At 41.1% G+C, this 17,083-nt stretch overlaps 1 protein-coding gene across 1 annotated transcript in view; it reads right to left on the reverse strand.

The window, feature by feature from the left end:
* Positions 1-868: 868 nt before the first annotated feature.
* Positions 869-17,083, reverse strand: part of LOC126399223 (von Willebrand factor A domain-containing protein 5A-like) — a 31,478-nt gene continuing 15,263 nt past the window's right edge. The window contains exons 2-14 of the mRNA XM_050059083.1: positions 16,434-16,513; positions 15,763-15,877; positions 15,473-15,631; positions 14,610-14,713; positions 14,015-14,235; positions 13,763-13,828; positions 5,951-6,016; positions 4,910-4,975; positions 4,260-4,286; positions 3,529-3,588; positions 3,185-3,321; positions 2,799-2,922; positions 869-2,679 (exon numbers count right to left, since the gene is read on the reverse strand). Of these exons, the coding sequence (XP_049915040.1) occupies positions 2,600-2,679; positions 2,799-2,922; positions 3,185-3,321; positions 3,529-3,588; positions 4,260-4,286; positions 4,910-4,975; positions 5,951-6,016; positions 13,763-13,828; positions 14,015-14,235; positions 14,610-14,713; positions 15,473-15,631; positions 15,763-15,774 (1,122 nt within the window). The 5' untranslated portion in view covers positions 15,775-15,877; positions 16,434-16,513 and the 3' untranslated portion in view covers positions 869-2,599. The remainder of the gene's footprint in view (positions 2,680-2,798; positions 2,923-3,184; positions 3,322-3,528; positions 3,589-4,259; positions 4,287-4,909; positions 4,976-5,950; positions 6,017-13,762; positions 13,829-14,014; positions 14,236-14,609; positions 14,714-15,472; positions 15,632-15,762; positions 15,878-16,433; positions 16,514-17,083) is intronic.

Consider the following 17,083-nt stretch of genomic DNA (forward strand, 5'->3'; position numbering starts at 1 on the left):
CATCCTCCCATGACCCTCTACCACTGTGCCAAATTTCACATGGATTGACCAAGTCAGTGAGGAGAAAAACGTGGAACAGACACAGAGTTTTCGTCATTATATACTGTAGTAAGATTATATATGTATATATATATATATATGTATATATACATATACATATGTATATATATATATATATATATATGTGTATATATACATATACATATATATATACATATATACATTGCTTTAAGAAACCAATAAAAGGAGCATTAGCAACAATCTATGTATTTGTTATTTCTGATTTTTTATCTTTTTTTTTTTTAAATTTATGTTATTATTCATTAACAAAAAATTGCTTGATGTCGTCATGTTCAACTGGTTGACAACCAAAAAAATAATAATAATTATAGCTGCTGTGCAGCGATGGGTCGGGTCCAGGCATTTTTAGGCAATTCTGAGCAACAAGCAGAAGATTTGGAAGACATTTAGGAATTAAGCAACACCATCTGCCTTTTGCATCAGCTGAAGATGGAAATCACAACCTCTGAGATTAAGAATTTCTGTCTCACTGAGCTAATTAGTCAGTGACAATTCATGTGTAGCTTCACAAACTGACTAAGCCAGACGTGCAGGTTTAGCAGCCGTCCATGCATGGAAAAGCAGATTTCAAACCACTGTAAAAAAAATTCAGTTGTCAAAACAAAAATCTGAAAATACACATATTGCATCTAGACAGCATGGAGATGTTGGTAATTTATTTTAACTATGATTGATTTGCTTCATAAGTGAAAAACTGATGTTTAACTAGTTGAGCTATGTGCAAAGTGAGAAGCCTCAGATGGTTTCACACTGGAGTACTGACAATGGATCTTTGTGCAAAGTTTGGTTTATTTTCAAGCATGAGAAGGCAGATTTTCTAGCAGAAAAAAGACTTGAAGATGCTGCACAGTGATCAGTCATGCTCAGGCAATTTTAAGCAATAAGCTGGAGCACAAGACGATGATTACATTACAATGTGGATCCTGCACCAGTTGAGGCTCAAACCCACAACCTCGGGAACCTAAGACGATCATCTACTGCTCTGAGCTAATTGGCAAGTAGCAACTCAACAGTGGCTTCACAAACTGAGTAAGCCATTCACTGTTGTGTAGGAAAGCAGCCATCCGTACATGGAAAGACAGATTTGAAACCACTGTAAAAAATTCAGTTAAGACAAAAATCTGAAAATACACATATTGCATCTAGACAGCATGGAGATGTTGGTAATTTGTTTGTAACAATGACTGATAAACTGAAAAACTGATGTTTAAAATTACCATTTTTACATTGACTCCAATTGTTCACATTAGAGCAAAATTCAAAATGCTGTAAGAAATTCAGTTTTTGAGATAAAATTCTAAAATTTGCCACACATCATCTACCATGACTCTAGAATTTTGTCATTTTTTCATGAACACTGAAGATGTATTTAGCAAGAATTTGCATGTATATGTTTACAGTACCGTTTACAGTCAAACATTTTGATGCACTGTAGGCTGAATTTTCGATAAATCAGAAATCCGTGTGGATCGTTTGTGTAGGACAGTCTGAAGATGCTCTGTAGCAAGATTGGTGTCAATTGAGCAAAAATTGTGGGAGGAGATAGGTTTAAGAAGTTTCAGAGTTTTTGAAAAAAAACAGTGATGAACTTCATAATTTTTAATAGGTTTAAATGTACAAACGTTTCTTCAGTATTGGGGCTACAGTTTGATGAAAGTTGTGAAGTTGTAGCACATATGGTTGATTTATGAATTTTGAAAGTTTTGAACTTTAGATGCTTGCTGTAGCGCCACCATCAGGACTATTGGCTTGAGTTTACAGCTGAGAATATCTGGCATGAGACTGGACCTTTGTGCAAAGTTTGGTGAGTTTTCACCCATGGGAAGTATGATTTCCTCGGAAGAAGAAAGAAGGAGAAGAAGAAGAAGAAGAAGAATACCTAGGATTACAATAGTGTCCTGGCAGCTTAGCTGCCCGGACCCTAGTAACATAGACATATTAGCATAGAATACATACAAATACACAATACAATTGGGGACAGTCTTAATGTATCTGCATTTAATCTATTAAAAAACTTCCCCAGTAATGAGACAACATTGAGAACAAAGCTCACAATCTTGTTTTCATATAGATTTTTATGTGGATTATAGGCTGGACAGGACAGGACAGGAAAAGTAGTGTAATTCTGGCCTATAGATACATTAGTTTCAGTGTCCACTCAAGTGCATGTGTGCCTCCTGTATTGTCAGTTTACATATTAATGGTGCATTTGCATTCACTTTGTCAAAATATCATAGATGAATAAAGACTGTTTCAGATAAAAAGCAACATCAAACAGCTTAAAACAGAAGAGCTTCATTTGTTTTTTGCCGTTACATGGCTGATGGATGAAGTACACTGCAAATAGTAAGGATAACAAGGTGCAACACGTGTTTCTCCATGTACATCTCCATGGAGTTTGGCAGTGCAATGTGAATAGTGCATAGAATGAGGTGCAACATTGAGAAAATACAGCAGAGGCTCAAGTAAATCTGCTTCTGTATACCAATCCTAAAGAGAAACCGCTTTGATGACAACTTCAGAGTCCCAGGGCATCTTTCTGCACGTTGACACCCAGCAGAGCATTCCCAGCTTCTACACACTCTGTCACACATGGTGCTGAGAAAAATACAAAAGAAACACACACACAAGTGTCAGCAAGAGGAGAGTAAATTGCTGATTTTAACCACAAACACTGTTAAAAACAACAGATTAACACTTATTATTCTGGTTATTACCATTCTGAGCACGGAGCCATGACACAGCCTTCATTGCCAGAAGCTCCCACTCATCCTTAGCATCCATCTTGAAACCATGAAGCCAGATCAGAGCCAGAATGGTGGCCCACACTTCTTTGTTCTCCTAATTCACCAAATCAAAGAAATGCAGATGTTTTGGCTGACAGCACGGGTGCAGATTCAAGGGCTAAGCTCACCAGATGTCCTTACACTGAAATGTGATTAGCTGCTGTAAAGATATGACCCGCTACATATCCATATTTGGTCTAACTCTGTTTTATTATTTCCTCTGTTCCTGTGTGATGCTCCTGGTGAACTCTGTTACCATTTACTACAACCTAAATATAATCTATGAAGTTGCACTCTTATACTTGGCGACAACCCACCGATGCAGGTTTTGACTTTTCCACCTCATCGGTGGTCTTTCCCAGTACAGCAGCCAGATCTGGATCCAGCTCCCAGCAGCCAGACGCCTTCTGGAGGGAGACCAGTCGCAGGAAGGTACCTGCGACCCCACATGGAGCTTTTGAGGAGAAGAGCAAAGAAAGTGTAAACACAAAATAATCTGTGTGCAGGGATAACAGGGGATGTAAGGAAAGTGGTTGCTTTCTATTCACACACTCAAAGACTCATACAGAAACTACACAGATACATACTGCAAGATCCAAGGTAAATATGAATTTGTAGGATCTTTGAGAAAAGCCAGTCAGCACGCCACTGGTTTGCTTACCATTGGTCTGAGATGAGGCCTTCTTACCACGCTTAAAGGAGCTGCTAATTCTGCTGAAAACTGTTGATAGAGAAGAGATTTTGGTCAAGAAAGCACAGCAGTGTATCTTCTCCCTGAGGAGACAGAAGCGTGTCCATCTTTGTCCTCTGATTTTGTTGAACTGGTCCATTTGAACTTCACAACCACTGTCCCATTCAACAGCGGTGTGGGGACTAGCTGATTTGTAACATCCACATATATGGATATAACAGACCTTTTTCACAGCAGACATTTTGCCTTGCCGTAGCAGGAAAAGCATGGGTGGAACAAATTTCCTTACAGTGAAGAGAGCATGAGGCCGTATGATGGCTCAGTTCCATCAAATGCCCCAGTAAATGTCAGCTGTTAAAAGGTTTAGAGGTGTGCTTAAGAATGTGACACTCGTGACACGTGATTTTAACAAAGATTAAGTTTATTAAGGCAGGATTAATTTTCCCTGGCAGAATCCCTTTGTGTCCATATTCTTTGAAAGCTCCCTCCAAGACACATTGCTTATGGAAAGACACATTGCTATCTTTTTTAAATGTAATTATTCGGTTATTTGAGAGGCAGGAACAAAACTATGTTCACCCCAATTTATTAAAAAACCTCCACTTCTTTTTACACAGTGTCAATTTGAAAAATTACACTGACCTATAAAGTACTTTTAAGGATTCCTGCAAGTAATTTAAAACAAAGAGAAAGACCTTTACCTGATTGTACCTTCGTTATTGCAGAGTCTGAAAAAAAAAAAGATTGAAAAATTAGAAACCATGAAACCATGATGAATATTATCATTCATTCATTCATATTCTGTAACCTCTTATCCTGTCGCGGGGAGGCTGGAGCCTATACCAGCTGACCAGCTACCAACATTGGGCGAAAGGCAGGGTACACCCTGGGTATGTAGCCAGACTATCACAGGGCTGACACATAGAGACAGACAACCATTCACACTCACATTCACACTTAAGGACAATTAACAGCCACCAATCAACCTGAATGTCTTTGGACTGTGGGAGGAAGCCGGAGCACCCGGAGAAAACCCACGCTGAAACTCTGCACAGAAGGGGCCCCCCCACCCTATAGGGTTTTTTTTTTTTTTTTTTATATACTTTTTTATATACTTTATTAATCCCCGAGGGGAAATTCAATTTGAACCCCCCATCCTGGGTTTGAATATATATTATCATAAGTAATGATACTGTGAAATGCAAATAAATATTTAATACCATTTTTACCAGAGAAATGGATTGTTTTCTTGCAATTTATTGTCTTAAATGCCTTACGTGTATTGTATTGCTATGTTTATATGTATTAAGAAAAGCTATGTTAAAATAACAAATGAACTTGTACTACGCACCAAATTTTGTAGACCATGGCACAGAGTCACTGGGGTCAAACAGACCATAAGAAACATATCTGTAAGCTTTGAGATAAAAATAGAAAAAGAGAGTAGACCATTAAATCTGGAGAATTTCATCCAAGGCACATTTGGGCATTAAAAAACACAAGTATTCAGCACTGAAGAATCAACCCTGGTTAACAAACAAAATCAATATAAAAGCATTGTAAAACACATTCATTATTCTTTTGCTGTCGGTATAACACTCACTGCGGACATTTACAATAGCCATAGGTCCCTGAATCGCCTCACCGTTGCCTTTGTTGACAGCAACAAAGGCAGTGAAGGCACTGCTCACTCCTGATTGGACACTGACCTATGGCTTCTTACCACGCATTTCAACTTGCATTTTTGTCCATTTCCAAAATTCAAAACTCCCTCACAGACAAATGAAAGGTCACAGGGGGGTGACTTTTTGCATGGGGGTGTCATTCTGGGTGAAATTTCAAAATCTCAACTTTCAGCACGAAAATCCATTATTTGACCCTGTAATGCATTTTTATCCTATCCATGACCCTTCAAGTGGACAAAAATGTCCATTTTCTAGAAAGTGTCCAACAAAAGGTCACAGGGGGGTGATTTCTGTCAAGGGGGGGTAATTTTGGGTTAAATTTAAAAATCCCAACTTTCAGCATGAAAATCCATTATTTGACCCTGTAATGTATTTTTATCCGATCCATTATAAATGGATGGTATAGCAACAATAACAAATGGCTAAATGACAGGTGGACATTTCTGTCCACTTGAAGGGTCATGGATAGGATAAAAATGCATTACAGGGTCAAATAATGGATTTTCATGCTGAAAGTTGGGATTTTCAAATTTAACCCAAAATAACCCCCCCCCCTTGCAAATAAATATTTAATACCATTTTTACCAGAGAAATGGATTGTTTTCTTGCAATTTATTGTCTTAAATGCCTTACGTGTATTGTATTGCTATGTTTTTATGTATTAAGAAAAGCTATGTTAAAATAACAAATGAACTTGTACTACGCACCAGATTCTGTAAAATATGGCACAGGGTCATCGAGAGCACACAATTTATAAGAAACACATCTGGTAGCTTTGAGATAAAAATAGAAAAAGAGAGTAGACCATTAAATCCAGAGAATTTCATCCAAGGTACATTTGGGCATTAAAAACACAAGTATTCAGCACTGAAGAATCAACCCTGGTTAACAAACAAAATCAATATAAAAGCATTGTAAAACACATTCATTATTCTTTTGCTGTCGGTATAACACTCACTGGGGACATTTACAATAGCCATAGGTCCCTGAATCGCCTCGCCGTTGCCTTTGTTGACAGCAACAAAGGCAGTGAAGGCACTGCTCACTCCTGATTGGACACTGACCTATGGCTTCTTACCACGCTTAACCCTTGGGTGTTACCCCTGGACATTTTTGTCCATTTCCAAAATTCAAAACTTCCTCACAGACAAATGAAAGGTCACAGGGGGGTGATTTTTTGCATGGGGGTGTCATTCTGGGTGAAATTTCAAAATCTCAACTTTCAGCACAAAAATCCATTATTTGACCGTGTAATGCATTTTTATCCTATCCATGACCCTTCGAGTGGACAAAAATGTCCATTTTCTAGAAAGTGTCCAACAAAAGGTCACAGGGGGGTGATTTTTGTCAAGGGGGGGTAATTTTGGGTTAAATTTGAAAATCCCAACTTTCAGCATGAAAATCCATTATTTGACCCTGTAATGCATTTTCATCCCATCCATGATAAATGGATGGGATAGCAACAATAACAAATGGCTAAATGACAGGTGGACATTTCTGNATCTGTGCAATTATAATACTTAGTAGTTATAACTATTTACATTTATGCATGTGAGTTAGAAGTAAAGTCACTAGGAGAAATATGTTACTGTCTCTTTAAGAAGAGACCGGCAGCTTTGCCATGCATGGACAGAGGAGAAAAGTTAGTTAGTTGCTCATGTGTGGAGAGTGGAGCCCCACAGTTTTCCGACTGTGTTGTGGAATGTAGATATTTTGGTGGATTTTGTATTTTTGAGCAAGTTTATACTGTAAAGACAACGTGGATCACTAAACACACATTTTTGTTTTCCCTAAGAAGAGGATTCAGTGTGAGTTATTTTTGACGGAGAAGAAACACGTGTCAACTTAAGGCTTGCACTCTCATTTTGGTTTTTGGACAGAACAATGGCCGGAAAACTCGCTCCTCGCGGAAAAAGAAGCTCATGGAATAAGAATCATCAAGTGGATGGATTTCTGTGAAAGGAAAATACTGAAATGAGGGGTCGCCTACATCCGTAAAGGAGTCTGGTAAGCTGCTGAGTGCACTTAAGCTAACGTTAAGCTAACGTTAACTGCAAAATCTCCGTGATTCTGGAAAATTCTTTGGATAGCTGCACTGACAGTGCAACTCTTGGACTGTCAAGTTTACGTGGATTAAGTGCATTAACAGTGCTACATGCAATACTGTAAAGCAATTAATAGCTTGATTGACACACTACAATGCAAGAACAGGTGGAAGAGCCATCCACTGAAAGGAGGCAAGTAAAAATGACGGATAAAGCCTTAAAGGAAAAAAGGAATAAGCTTGTACAGTTAAGGAGTAATAAGCTTGCTCAGCTAACGGGCAAGACTAGGGAGATTGAGCACCTCATGGATGATGATGCTAACGTAAGCTCTGTAAGACTGCAGCTGAGAGTTGAATACCAAGTGTTGGTCAGAGAATTTGGAGAGCGTAACTATGCCCTACAACAGTTCATGTCTGAAGAGGAATTTAAAGAGGATCAGTGTAGTTGGTATGAACCCAAAGCAAGTGAGTTTAACATGTTCATCGCGAAAGCTGAAAAATGGATTGAGATGGTCGAAGAATATGTAAAACAAGCAAAGACATGTGACGAAGAGGTGTGAAACCTATGGATAGTGTATCCTATACGAGTAGAAGGAGTAGTAAACGTGGATCTGAATCTGGGAGGTCTGTCTCGTCCACTGCTTCATCTGCCCGCCTTAAGGCTGAAGTGGAAACAGGATTTGGAACGACAGGAAGCTGGATTAAAGGCAAAAAGAGAAGAGTTGGAAATAGAAACTGCTATTGCTGCTTCAGATGCCAAACTCAAAGTTTTGGATGACTTTGCGACTGGATGCATGTCACCAGGGAATCCAATTCACGAGTCGGGTGTGGAAATAGGAGGTTTAGCATCAGGAGCAAGGCATGAACAACTCAGCCACGTGGGAGATGATCCATTTTGGCCTCCCCAACTACAACCAAGTAACCCTGATCATGCAAGGCAACCAAGTAGAAATACTACTAGGAATGATGACGTTGTGGAGACATTATGCAGTGTTATGCAGCAAGAAACCAACATTACAGAGTTAATGATGAAACAACATAGAGGGTCTACATTACCGTCGTTGGACATTCCTACTTTCAAAGGAGATCCTCTTAATTACCATATGTTCATACAGCAACATGAAAGCCAGAGTCACAAGGCTTCCATACAAATTGCGAGAAAGATGGAGGTCTTTGGCATGTGATATCCAAGAACAACAGGACAGGAGAGTCAACTTCAAAGACCTCGCTGACTTCATCCACAAACAGGCCAAAATCGCCATGCATCCAATTTTTGGTGACATAAAAGATAGTGCACCAGCCAAACCATCTATGAAAATGCATGCAGATTCCAAGGCACAGAAGAACAGTGGAAGTAACATAACGTTCACCACTAGTGCTCTGCAGATGGACTGTAAGGTCAAAGACACCACGAGAGACATTGAGCCAAGTGTGCACAAGTTACACATTACGTCCGACAGTGCTCTGAAGAAACCATGTATCTTTTGTAAAGGAGAGCACAGCCTAGAGTCATGTCGGAAGATAAGAAGCAAGCCACACAAAGAGAAAGTTGACTTTTTGCGAGGCAAGGGGTTGTGCTTTGGCTGTTTGAAGCATGGCCACATGAGCAAAGACTGCAAAGAGAAGTTGTGCTGCCAGAAGTTTTCCTTGATGCACCCTACTCTTCTGCACTTTAAAAAACGAGATGATACAGGGGAACAGGAAGATAAAAAAGATGATAATGTCGACAGCCATTCAGTCACCAGTGCATTGGTCTGTGCTGGAAATAAAACCTGTGGAGTCACTGGGGCTGGAGAGGAGTGTACACTCTCTATAGTACCTGTCCAGGTCAAAACAACTAAAGGAAGTAAAACGGTGGAAACATACGCATTCCTCGACCCAGGGAGCACAGACTGCTTCTGCACAGAGACATTGATGAATCAACTAACGGTCACTGGTAGGAGGACGAGTATTTTATTGAGAACCATGGGTGACGAGAAACCTGTTGCTGCTTATGAGGCGTCAGGCTTGGAGGTCAGCAGCTTAGCAGAGGACAACTTCCTTGAGCTTCCTGATGTCTTCACTAGAAGGACAATTCCTATAAGTCGAGAGAACATACCACGACAAAAGGACTTGAGACAATGGTCTTACCTTAAAGATGTACACATTCCTGAAATCGATGCAGAAGTTGGTTTGCTCATCGGATGCAATGCGTACAAGGCCATGGAGCCATGGGAGGTCATGAACAGTGTTAATGATGGACCCTATGCTGTGAGAACAAGGCTAGGATGGACTGTAAATGGACCGCTCAAGGAACATGTTGTTAACCAACAAAAGGGGAAAACTTACAAGGTTACAGCAAACCGCATATCCATTGCACGGCTTGATGACTTGTGGCAGCAGCAATTTAAGCTGGATTTTCCTGAGAGAGGAAAAGACAAACAAGTTGAGATGTCCAGAGAAGATCATCGATTCATGGACATGGTCTCGGAATCAGCTAAACTTGTGGACAGGCATTATATTGTATGTCTACCTCTGAAGAACCAGATGGTCAACATGCCAAATAACCGTAAGATAGCTGAACAATGAGCACTTAACTTATGAGGGAAGTTCAAACAGGAACCCCAGCGTTCACAAAGAGTACACTGCTTTCATGGCAGACCTCATTGACAAAGGGTATGAAGTGCAGGTGTCAGATGAAGAGCTTGGACGTAGGGATGGCAAGGTGTGGTACATACCCCACCACGGGGTATATCACCCTGTAAAGCAGACGTTAAGGGTCGTGTTCAACTGTGGTGCATCCTACCAGGGCACGTCTTTGAACGAACAACTTCTGCAGGGACCTGACCTGACGAGCGGTCTTGTGGGTGTCATACTCCAATTCAGACAAGAGCCTGTGGCATTTATGGCGGACATTGAGGCCATGTTCCACCAGGTCAGGGTGCCTGAGGGAGATTCAGACCTTCTCAGGTTCCTCTGGTGGCCTGGTGGTGACTGTGAGCAAAGGTTGGTCGAGCACAAAATGGTGGTCCACTTGTTTGGTGCTACCTCCTCACCTAGTTGTGCCAGTTTTGCACCGCGGAAGTGTGTTGAGGACCACAGGAAAGAGTTTGAGACTGCTGTGACTGACACAGTGCTCCAAAATTTTTACGTGGATGACTGCCTTAAGTTTGTGACCACAGAGGAGAACGCCATCTCAATGTGCCAGGATCTAAGAGCAATCTGTGCCAAAGGCGGTTTCCGCCTCACGAAATGGGTCAGCAACAGCCGCAAAGTCCTTGACTCTATACCGGATAGTGAACTGGCAAAGGAGATAAAGAATCTGGATCTCGAACACGACAAACTTCCAATGGAGAGAGCCTTGGGTGTCCATTGGTGCGTAGAGTCAGACACTTTCCAGTTTAAGATCACCATCAAGGATTGTCCTTTCACCAGAAGAGGTCTGCTGTCAGTCGTTGGCTCAATCTACGACCCGCTAGGAGTTCTAGCACCTGTGGTGTTAACAGCAAAGATGATCTTGTAAGACCTGAGCAGGATGAAAATTGGCTGGGACGATGACTTACCAGAACAGGTCAAACAACGATGGGCAGACTGGCTGACACAACTTCCTAAACTGACAGATTTCAAGGTCGACAGATGCATAAAACCGGCTGGGTTTGGAGGTCACTCACATGCTCAGTTGCATCACTTCGTGGGCGCGAGTGAAGATGCTTATGGCACTGCTAGCTACCTTCTCTTGAAAAATTAAAGAGATCAAGTGCATTGCGTCCTGATGATGGGGAAGGCCAGAGTGGCACCTCTTAAGCAACCGACCATTCCACGAATGGAGCTGACTGTGTCAACAGTCGCTGTGAAAATGGATAAGGTTCTGAGGAGAGAGCTGCAGCTGGAGCTGGATGACTCAGTATTTTGAACTGATAGTACAGCTGTACTCAAGTACCTCCAAAATGAAACCACAAGATTCTGCACATTTGTGGCTAATCATGTTTCTACTATCTTGAAAGACGCCACAGTCGAACAATGGAGACATGTGACCACCACCAAGAACATAGCAGCCTGTGCATCAAGAGGACAAAGGGTGGAGGCCTTCATGAAAAATGACACATGGATCTCTGGTCCAGATTTTCTCTACAGCCCAATGGAGGAATGGCCAAAGAACATGGTAGGCTGTGAAGAGATTACATCAGATGATCCTGAAGAGAGTAATGGTGAAGAAAGACCACCATGTTACTGATTTACTCCTACGAAAGATTCATGAGGAGACCGGGCACGCTGGAAGGAATCATGTGCTCTCCAAATTGCGACAACGATATTGGATTCCAAGCGCCAATGCTGCAATTAGGAAAATCCTCTCAAAATGCGTCACCTGTCATCGACTGCATGGAGTTGCAGGAAGACAACAAATGGCGGATCTTCCTCAAGACAGAGTGTTTCCAGACGATCCTCCCTTTTCCAGGGTAGGCGCTGACTATTTTGGACCATTCGAGGTCAAGCGGGGGCGGAGCTTAGTATAGAGATACAGAGTTATCTTTACTGATTTGGCCATACGAGCGATACATATAGAAGTCGCCTCGTCCTTGGATACAGATTCATGTATCAACGCCGTACGTCGTTTTGTGGCCAGGAGAGGGCAAGTGGAGGAGATTTGTTCCGACAATGGGACAAACTTCATTGGGGCAGAACGCGAGCTGAGAATGGCCATCAGTGAGTTGGATCACACAAAGATTCAAGGTTACCTTCATCAGCACGGGATCAAGTGGACATTTAATCCTCCCACCGGCTCTCATCATGGGGGAGTCTGGGAGAGACTGATTAGATCGGTGAGGAAAGCCTTGAACTCTACAGTGAAAGAACAAGTTCTGGATGAGGAAAGCCTTCAGACTGTGCTTTGTGAAGTGGAGGCTATGATTAATGGCCGACCAATCACAAGAGCGTCCAACGACCCGAACGACTTGGAAGCCTTGACGCCCAACCACCTTATATTGCTGAAGACCAAACCGTCATTGCCACCTGGCCTATTGACAAGGAAGATCTCTACGCTCGGCGGAGGTGGAGACAAGTCCAATACATTTCCAATCTATTTTGGAAACGTTGGACTCGAGAATACCTTCCCCAGCTCCAGGAGCGGCAAAGATGGTTAAGAAAGTCAAGGAACTTCACTCCAGGAGATGTTGTGCTTCTGGTAGATGACTCTGCACCTAGGAACTCTTGGGTGATGGGAAGGGTCATCGAGTCGATTCCAGACAAGAAGGGTCTTGTTCGTCGAGTCCGTCTCAGGACGAAGACCAGCATTTTGGACAGACCCATTACTAAACTCTGTCTGCTTCTAGAGGATGAGCTAGCCGATGGTAAAGACTGAACTCCCTGATGAGTCGTGCTAGCAACCTCTGACTCTAATATCCTTTTGTATTACAAGGACTGTTGAGAATGTACATTGAACTTTGTTTGCTAGTGTTAGTACACAGCTTCTGTTATTTAGTATATGGCTCCTTTTATTTAAGGTAAGTAATTGTTTCAAGCCTCTTGAGAACAATTAGGGGCCGGTGATGTAGGAGCCAAACTCATATTTAAGAGTCACGCGGTATTCACATATTTACAATATTTACATATGTACATGTTATTTGTTTATTTTGTACAATGCATGTTAATCTGTGCAATTATAATACTTAGTAGTGTTAACTATTTACATTTATGCATGTGAGTTAGAAGTAAAGTCACTAGGAGAAATATATTACTGTCTCGTTAAGAAGAGACCGGCAGCTTTGCCATGCATGGACAGAGGAGAAAAGTTAGTTAGTTGCTCATGTGTGGAGAGTGGAGCCACACAGTTTTCCGACCGTGTTGTGGAATGTAGATATTTTGGTGGATTTTGTATTTTTGAGCAAGTTTATACTGTAAAGACAACGTGGATCAATAAACAAACATTTTTGTTTTCCCTAAGAAGAGAATTCAGTGTGAGTTTTTTTTGATGGAGAAGAAACACGTGTCAACTTAAGGCTTGCGCTCTCATTTTGGTTTTTGGACAGAACAGCATGGGTGGAACAAATTTCATTACAGTGAAGAGAGCATGAGGCCGTATGATGGCTCAGTTCCATCAAGTGCCCAAGTAAATGTCAGCTGTTAAAAGGTTTAGAGGTGTGCTTAAGAATGTGACACTCCTTGTGTGCTACGCTTTTGGTATTGTGATTTTAACAAAGATTAAGTTTATTAAGGCAGGATTAATTTTCCCTGGCAGTATCCCTTTGTGTCCATATTCTTTGAAAGCTCCCTCCAAGACACATTGCTTATGGGAAGTGTCTTTCCATAAGCGATGTGTATATTATCATAAGTAACGATACTGTGAAATGCAAATAAATATTTAATACCATTTTTACCAGAGAAATGAATTGTTTTGTTGCAATTTATTGTCTTAAATGCCTTACGTGTATTGTATTGCTATGTTTTTATGTATTAAGAAAAGCTATGTTAAAATAACAAATGAACTTGTACTACGCACCAAATTCTGCAGACAATAGCACAGGGTCATCGGGAGCACACACATAACTAGGAAGAAATCTGGTAGCTTTGAGATAAAAATAGAAAAGGAGAGTAGACCATTAAATCTGGAGAATTTCATCCAAGGCACATTTGGGCATTAAAAAACACAAGTATTCAGCACTGAAGAATCAACCCTGGTTAACAAACAAAATCAATATAAAAGCATTGTAAAACACATTCATTATTCTTTTGCTGTCAGTATAACACTCACTGGATACTGGGACATTTACAATAGCCATAGGTCCTTGAATCGCCTCGCCGTTGCCTTTGTTGACAGCAACAAAGGCAGTGAAGGCACTGCTCACTCCTGATTGGACACTGAGCTCCACCACCGTCTTCTTCACGTCCTCATTGTGCTCTCCTCCTTCCTTTTCCTCCTCGACTTCCAGGGAGCGGATCAGAGTCCAAGCAGCCAACCTGTGAACTGTTAATCTGCAGGCAGGCGTGAACACAGAGGAAACTTATCTTACTGTTTTACGAGTGCAAATATGTCTAAGCAATGTTATTATAGGTCCACATAGCCAGAATTAACCAATTCAGATTTAAACACAGAAGTGCAACAATATCACAACAGCCTCAACAATTTGCTTTCCACTCTGCCACATCATACAAACCCTAAAAATGTGGTTTTATTTCTGCCAACAGTCTTAAAATTCACACTTTGCATTTGTGATTCACATTGTTTTAAAAACAAAATTACTACATTCAAAGACACTCTCTGTGCTGTTCTCACTGAGACACTTAATATGTTAATATTTGTCATTGAACTGAACATTAACTTCATATTTTATTTGTAAATTCACTACCCAGTGTCGTCTGCAGGTGTGAGACTGAAGTGGAGCTGGTTCTGACAGGGATGACCTGCTAGGCTGTACTTTACTGTCACAGAGCCCTCTGCTGCCTCTGAACTCTGAGAAAGTATCACAGTGTTAAAACATGTTTGTTAAAATCACATACTGGATAAAAAGACACATACAATGTAGTCATATAGTTTGCTGAGGGGCAGGTTGTATGTCTCTGCAAGCCATTCAAGTTGCAGTTACAATTTACATCCATGTCTGCCAAGACTCATGTAGACATGACAATTGACAACGCTTCAAATATGGATTTATTTTGCTGCAAAGAAATGACATATTCTAAAACGTGGATGCTTCACACACATCTTCTCCCTGGCAGCACAGAGGCTCTGTTACATTAAAACAATTTCAAGGTGGGAACCCAAGATTAGTGTCACCAATTCAGTATCTGACCAAATATGTCTGTTTGTTCCTGGGTTATGGTGTTGAATAGTGGCCAGAAAAGATCATTATAATGTCACAGTGAAGTTGGCCTTTGACCTTTTGGATATAAAATGTCAACAATTCACCATTTTATTATATTAGACATTTGTGTGAAATTTTGTCATAAGTGTATGAATTATTGAGTGATGGCCAAAAACATGTTGTGACATCACAGTGACCTTTGACCACCAAAATCTGATCAGTTCATTGTTGAGTCAAAGTCAATGTTTGTGCCAAATTTGAAGACATTCCTATAAGGAACTCTTGAGATATCGTGTTCACAGGAATGGGACAAACGGACAACCTGAAATCATAATGCTATCGGCCACAGCTGTCACCGGCGTGGAGGCATAAATAGATATTTCACTATGAGATGATGCTGCTCCTACCTGTCCAGTAAGCTGGGCGTAAATCAGCGACCTTTGACCCTGGAAAAGTGTTGTGATTGGTGGGGAGAGAGCACCAACAGAAACTCCCTCTGGCACATCCCACTTGACTGAGACGTCCACCACAGCTGGCTGGAGAGCAAATCGCAGCGACTGCATCACCTGTTGAGGATTTTTTTTTTTTTTGCCATAAGTAAGGAGAAGCACTAGGTTTTCACTTACTTATTGATATGGAAACATGATTTCTGTCTAAAATATAAAGTTGTTGCATTTGTTTCTTTTATATGTCTTACTTTAGGCTGCATCCTCTCTTCCCCTGTGATGAACTGAGCGTGACCTCCTCCTTCCTTGGCCAACCCGTTGATAAGAGCAGAGCTGGCCCCTTCCCCAATTCCAAAAGAGAAACACCTACAATACAGGAGTTTTCTTTAAGTACACAAAGCATCAAACACGGAACATATTCTGAGAGTTTTGTGGGTGTTGATGATTCTCAGTCATCCATATCATGGTAATCTTAAGTGCTATATCGCAGTCAACTGAACTTACTTGGGTTTCCAAGAGGCGTCTTCAGAATGGTGACATGAATCTGTCTCCTCTCTCTCATTGAGCAGCTGGTTGTGAGCCCTCTAAAGGATGGTTGCAGCCCTGTGTTCTTTCACAGTTGAATCCAAGTGTAAGCTGTTTGGAGTTTCAAACTGTAATGCAGGTGGTTTCTGTGATCATCTGTAATCAGCCAGCTTCCTAGATGTTCTTTCAAATTCCCATACCAGTCGAAGGGGATTCTTCCCAAATTGTTTCGCAACATGTTGATGAAGATTCTCAGCCATCCAGGTAATGGTAATCTTCTCTGAAGAAGCCTCTTGGATCAGAGGTAAAAGGTCTTCAAAAAACTCGACCACGTCCAGTTGCCTGCGATATAGCACTTAAGAGTTTTGTGGGTGGTTGTCATGTTTTGTGGTTTCACCTGTGGGAGCCTGAATTCTTCTTCACCAGACTGATGACTTCTTTGGTGTTCCCCACCTCTCCGTCAGTAAAGACAAACAGCTGCGGAGGAGAGTTTACATGTCACTCGAAGTTACATCACACCCAGAAACATGCAGCATGTGGTGAGTCACCATACATCACACCCAGAAACATGCAGCATGTGGTGAGTCACCAAACGTGTTCTCTGAAACCTGTGTTAGACCCTGTTAACAATTGGTTTTTAAAATGCATTTTGTTTTGCATTTGCTGGGTTTTTGATTTCCCTGTAACTCGTCAAATTAACGATTCTTCTTACACTCTGTATTGGTGGCATTTCTGCAATTCTTCAACATCACCTCTCCTTCTATAGTGTTTAGGGGTCGTTACCCATGCTAATAGATTACTTATGATCAAACGGGATTTATCACTCAGCACAGCTGGGTAAGAGCAGATTTGGATGGTTAAGAACATTTGATGCATCTGGAGTAACTTCTCTTATATTTTCTATTAACAAAAAAAATTAAGAAAAAATGTAGCCCCGCATGAAGCCCAATGATTGCAACATTATCAGCTTAATCAAGGGGCCACTGTTAGCTACTTACTAACTCACTTTCTGTGATGGGTCTGTGTGTGTGTGTGTGTGTGTGTGTG

Source organism: Epinephelus moara, chromosome 2 (genome assembly GCF_006386435.1).
Source record: "Epinephelus moara isolate mb chromosome 2, YSFRI_EMoa_1.0, whole genome shotgun sequence".
NCBI classification, from domain to species: domain Eukaryota; kingdom Metazoa; phylum Chordata; class Actinopteri; order Perciformes; family Serranidae; genus Epinephelus; species Epinephelus moara.